The sequence below is a fragment of the Triticum aestivum genome, chromosome 3B, assembly GCF_018294505.1.
Source record: "Triticum aestivum cultivar Chinese Spring chromosome 3B, IWGSC CS RefSeq v2.1, whole genome shotgun sequence".
Taxonomy (NCBI): Eukaryota; Viridiplantae; Streptophyta; class Magnoliopsida; order Poales; family Poaceae; genus Triticum; species Triticum aestivum.
The window spans coordinates 848,067,098-848,073,142 of NC_057801.1; the positions used below are offsets into that span (position 1 = coordinate 848,067,098).

The window sequence follows — 6,045 nt, forward strand, 5'->3', positions numbered from 1 at the left end:
GAACAGTCGAATAGTGGAAGGGTGGAGACACCGCACCAATAGTTAGATCTATTGAAACCATAATGTACTCATCTTAGTCTATAATGTGAGTATTATATGAATCAGTTTCAGAGGTTGTAGATCAGTTCTATATGACATATCTGGTCTATGAAGTTTAGCTAATAGGACCATAGGAACAAGCTTTATATCCTTTAAAATAGTTCACTTCATTATATTACGACCAACCTCAATCCCCTGCATCGAGTTAATCCTTCACATATTCCTTTTTTATGTAGCATGGTGTACCACAATGTAGTGCACTTACATATTTGTGGCACGGTCAACATTTAATCTCGCACAACTAGTGTGGAGTTTGTGTACACATGAAGCCGTGCCTTATTTTTTCCCTAAGGATCCAATTCTTTGTGAACTAGTTGATAGAGTCAGACTAGAGCTTAGTGTGGAAGAAACATCTGTAATAAGGCATGACACTGGCACAGGCCCTCGGTCGTTCTGCACGATGATCCCCTCGATCGTGCTGCACGCCAGCACAGGTGAAAACCTTAATGTACGTGCGCAGATACAATATACAACAACCCATATACACACCTTGAATGGAAATAGAGAGATAAACAAATGACGTTACAATAAACAGCTACATGCAAGATCAAACAACAACTGCACATGGATACTTGAGTCCATCTGGATTTCGAGATCAGAACTTGATGATGAAGTCATAGATATGGTTGTTGACCTCCTGGGCCCTCTCCTGCTGGATAAAGTGGCCAGCGCCGGGGATGATGACCACCTCATCTAGGAGCGGAACATCCTCCTTAAACCCACCACCATGGATGTAATCCTGGATCCCCTCAAAGTTGTACGTGATGTCACCGTCGCCCACAATGTACTTGGTCGGCACCTGCACTTTGGCATCTGCCCACGGTGCCACCAGCTCGCAGTTCTTGTCAAACTTGCGATAGTAGTTGACAAAATAGTCAATGTCTGCCTCGGTGAGCCAAGGCAGAAGCGGTGATGTTGGGTACTTGTTGTCATCCATCTCCTCATCACAGAACACGCCGTGGCTAAAGCAATGGCACAACATTTGCCTCATCAGGCGCTTGGCGTGCGCCGGGGCGAATTGCTTCTCCGCAACACCTGGCTCCTGTACGTGAACCATACACATATATATATTTTTTAATGATTTTGCAGCAATAGTTATTCGTGTGCATCTGATAATACAGAGACCAGCTGAAAGTTCTAGACAAATGTGTGCTGGTGTCTTGCTTGGAAGCGGCACTTGTAGTAGTTGGGGCCGTATGCGCGGTTGAAGTACTCGATGGGATTCACGAAGTCGGGCCCATTGCGGATCATGATATGGCGCATGAAGGCGACGCTGGTGTTGACGAGTGCCGTCACACACTCCGGACGGAAGAGGCACAGGTACCACGCGATGAGCGCGCCCCAGTCATGCCGGACCACAAACACCTTCATTTCAACCATGATGCATTTTGTTTGTTACATGTACATTTTATTTTATTTACTTTGCCACAATTTCACATAGAATGCATTTTCAAATTCTAACGCTTAAACAAAATATTTTCTTACTCCCTCCAACACTGAACAATATCATTTTATGAGATGTCGTAATGTATTTTCGATCATAATCAGTGTTAGCATTTGATTTGCAGACGTGCTATGGGCCTGTGTATGGTGGGGATGTGTTGTTTGTGTGTGCTCATGTGTCTTCTCTGGATAATCGAAAAACAAACTATATTATTTGGTTACAAGGAAAGCTTAATTGTACCTTCGCAAGCCCTAAGGTGTCGAGGAGCGCAACAAGATCACCAACTATGTGAAAGGCTGTGTAAGAGGCCACATCCGGTGGTGCAGTGCTGCCACCATAGCCACGGAGGTCAGGCGCGACGCAACGGTAACCACAAGCCCCCAAGTGGTCCATCTGATGGCGCCACGAGTACCACAGCTCCGGGAAGCCGTGCAGGAACAACACCGCCCCCTTGGCGTCCACCTCGGGGCCGGCTTCCGCCACGTGCATCGATATGCCGTTCACCTCCACAGTCCGGTATCTAATCACCACACCCTCCATGGTCTCTCTCTCTCTCTCTGTGTGTGTGTGTCTGTGGTGTATATGTTTTAGTGTGTGTTTGTGCGTTGCAACTCGAGCCTGTGGGAGTTGCTATTTAAAGACAGAACTTACCAGCCGTGGTCACTGGCGGAGGGCTCGGGTGGGCAGGGTATGGCAGCCGCCATACCTTGATTTCGGGGATTTTTTTTATACGTATGCATCTATCAATCGGCGCACTCTGGACTCGTTCGACTGGTAATTCCCCAGGGTCCGAACCAGGGACTAATTGCAGCCACTTTGTTAGGTATTGGCGATTTTTCTTCTGTCAATTCTCTAGGATCTGAAGTTCCGAACCAGCTGCAGTAATTCTGAATATAACAGATGAAGATTTATGTAGTGACCTTGTACAATAGGGTGGAAAGTTTGTTTATATTTTTATTCATGCTAGTTTACTATGTACTGTACGAACAAGTTTTTGCTTTTACATGATTATACGTACAAGCTAATAAGATGCCCAACCGGTGCTGTTCTGTCCAGATTACTAGAAGATGGATAGAAAGAGGAATGCACTAGCAAATCCAAAGAAAAGGGGAAGAGGTAATTTCTCTTTGTTATGAAATTTTGTAGAAATTTTGAACAGCAGCTTGAAGCCTTAAATTCAAGCAAACTGTAGTGATATATTAATGTTGTGATTGTGGATTTGAAAAAGTATTTTGAAGTGCTTGGTAGTGGCAGCAACTCAAAATCAAATCCAAGCACCCGTGAAAGTGTCAATATTTCAGCACATGTCACTCATCAAAATTAAGGAAGATTTTCAGAATGAGGGTAGGGCATTGCCATTGCCTAGGTCTTCTAGACGCCATTGAAAGCTTCATTATCGATATGTTTTAGGTTGTTTTCCTATTGAAACATGTCTACACTTTCATTGTATTTGGTTTTCGTTTGTAATGTGTCTTGACTCTTTTGATTTGCATGAAAAGAATTATTTTCTTAAGACTTCGCCACACCTTAAATTTTTTTCGTCCTCCGCCTCTGGCCGTGGTACTGTTTTCATGTTAGTTTTTAGTTTTATGCGATGGTGGATGCGTTGTGGTTTGAACACGTGAATGCATGTGATGCATCGTCAATCCACAATATTCCCACAGCTGGCCCGGGCTGTCCACACTAGTCCTGCTCCCTGGGTTCACCTGCGGCCGTTCGGAGGGTCGGAATCATGCACGCGCATATTTCAGCAGTTCGTAAGAAAGAAATAATGCAGGAGGGACAAGCTCCTGTAGGCATGAAAATATCAAATCGGTCATGTGTCGCGCCGTTTCATGTGTTAGGTGCGTGATATCCATCAAGCAAGCTAGCCAACCTCCAAGTAGGAACATCAAAGCAGCTAGCTCATCAAATAATTAGTCGTTCGACGGATCAGAAAGGCCGGCCTCAACTTCGTGGTTATGAGCGCCTATGAACAATTGGTGATCCCCACTAACATATTTCATTCAACATGCAAACATGTCATGCAACATGTATGCGATTTTTTTGGGTTCTGTTGTTCTACTTATATACAATGATTTTTCTAAAATTATACAATAATCAAATACAATAGAATATGTATTTTTAGTTTCAGACCACGTATTATTTATTTAAATATTCATGATCCATACAACCAGATATCATTGTAATACGTTGTAACCAATTCGCGGAACACTCTGCAAGGTACCATCCAACTACATCAAAACCTCGTTGCTTATTTCTCCATGTACTTATCATGGTCTGGCCTGATCCAACTAAGCAGTTGATGACACTTGCTAAATCATGTTTTCGACAAAGGGCATATTTTATTAGCTAAATGAAACACTATGAGCACATACTCTGCATATTTCGAATGCGCGCGCACACACACGCACAAAAAACATGCCAGTAAACAGCAAAGTCATAATAGACCAAAACTATGTGTGGGCAAGAAAAAAAAATCATATTTGATTGGCAAACTGTAACAATGACCATATCCACACCAACCATCTCATGACACCACACGCACAACAAATTTCTTCAACAACAATGGCTTGAGGAAGGGAGCGACACTCATGCTCCACCGTCACCGGATCAACCATGTATCAAGGCCAGAATCTAGGTTTTCAGCCTGAAAAATCAATCGAAGCATATCCGAGCAATGCCTTTAACAAGATAACGACGCAGAAAGACCTTGCCACTAAGAAGTGTTAAACTAATCGAGGAATCAATGAACCACTATAGTGGTTCATAAGTCACAACAAAGAACAAACATACATGTTTGCATAATTGATTAGATAAGTAGCAATTGAGTAGATAATATTTCATAAGCAAGTTGAGTAGATAAGTAGTGCTCACCACTTTGATATTACCAAGTGCTAGTATTTTGAAGATGTATCAATGGATGGTTGTGGTATTTTATTCACTAATAGAAAATACCTATATACTCCTACATGCTCGGTGAATTAAAAATAAAATATTAGTAAATTGACAAACACGCGCGCTCGCGCAAACACGCCGGCAACTAGCAAAGTCATAAACAAAAGCTATGTGCTGGCAAAAAAAAGACATTCTGATTTGATTGGCAAACTGTAGCAATGACAATAAACGCACCAACTATTTCATGACACCACACAAGACGACAAAGTTCTTCAAAGCCAGACTTTGAGGAAGGGAGCACGCTCATGCGCCAACATAATTGGATCCAGTCATCAAGGCCATATCTAGGTTTTTACCTTGAAAAATCTGTCCAAGCATATCCGAGCAATACTTTCAACAAGGGTAACAATGCAAAAAGAAGTCACCATTGAGATGTCTCAAAATAATTGAGGAATCAATCAACCAGTAAACAAAATAGTTGTTCACGAGTCAGACCAAAGAACAAAACATATATATTTTCATAATTTATTAGATAAGTGACAAATTGAGTAGGTAATATTTCATAAACAAAATTGAGTAGATAAGTAGTGCATCACCGCTTTGATATTACCCAGTGCTAGTATTTTAAAGATCTATCAGTGGAGAGTCATGGTATTTTATTCAGTAAAATACCAAGTACCTATGGACTTCTATGTGCTCAATGAAATAAAAAATAAAAATAAAAAATTAGAAGGACAAGCTTCAAGAATAATAAAACATTGAGCATCTTGTGGACAGCTAGCCTCCCAGGTTCCAGTAGAGCCAAATTACCAAACCCTCCGTTCCAAAATAGATGACTCAACTTTGTACTAAAGTTAGTACAAAGTTGAGTCAAAATAGATGACTCAACTTTGTACTAAAGTTAGTACAAAGTTGAGTCATCTATTTTGGAACGGAGGGAGTAGCCTGGTGGCATCACAACATGTTACCTGCTCTGTTCGGAAGATAATTTTTTCAAGGGGTAACCATACATTATTATAGATTAAACATTTGTGCCTTTTGACCGACTGTCCCCTCCCTAATGTTGTGGCGATATGTAAAGCCAAACTGCAATGTCCGTGCAAGTTCGGCGGTGATGTCTGACCTAACCTGATGACCCACAACGAAATTGTAATCCAGGCGGCATCCAAGGCCACTAGAACCTAGGGCATGCTTCGCTGGGCTATTCTTCAGTCATGGGTTTACATCCATTTTTCCTTTCCCGTGTGCCATTATGGGGAGTGATGCATTGCTCGTGTTGTCTAAATTCTCTTCAATTTATTATTTTTCAACGAGGTTCGTAGCCAATAACCATATGTAGAATAGCAAGAAAAATTGTCTTTAAAGTTTAAACAGTTCCCGCAAAAAGAAAGTTTAAACAGTCGAGAAAAATGCTATCACCAAGGGACCATCCCGGTAATACATTACATTAGCCAAACTGGACCATAGTCAGACTACTTCGTGAAATTCATATAAGCGTTACCAGTGAACACCATGCATGTAACTGTCTATTTGTGTATACAATAAGCAATCTTAGGTACATGCGTACTGAGTCTAGACATGAATATACAAAAGGCAAAACACAA

General features: G+C 41.6%; 1 protein-coding gene across 1 annotated transcript; it reads right to left on the bottom strand.

The window, feature by feature from the left end:
- Positions 1–694: 694 nt before the first annotated feature.
- LOC123067092 (epoxide hydrolase A) lies at positions 695–2,083 on the bottom strand. Its single transcript, XM_044490035.1, has 3 exons — positions 1,784–2,083; positions 1,264–1,464; positions 695–1,141 (listed from the first exon to the last, which is right to left on the bottom strand). Exons 1-3 carry the CDS (start codon positions 2,081–2,083, stop codon positions 695–697), a joined length of 948 nt encoding a protein of 315 aa, XP_044345970.1.
- Positions 2,084–6,045: the final 3,962 nt, after the last annotated feature.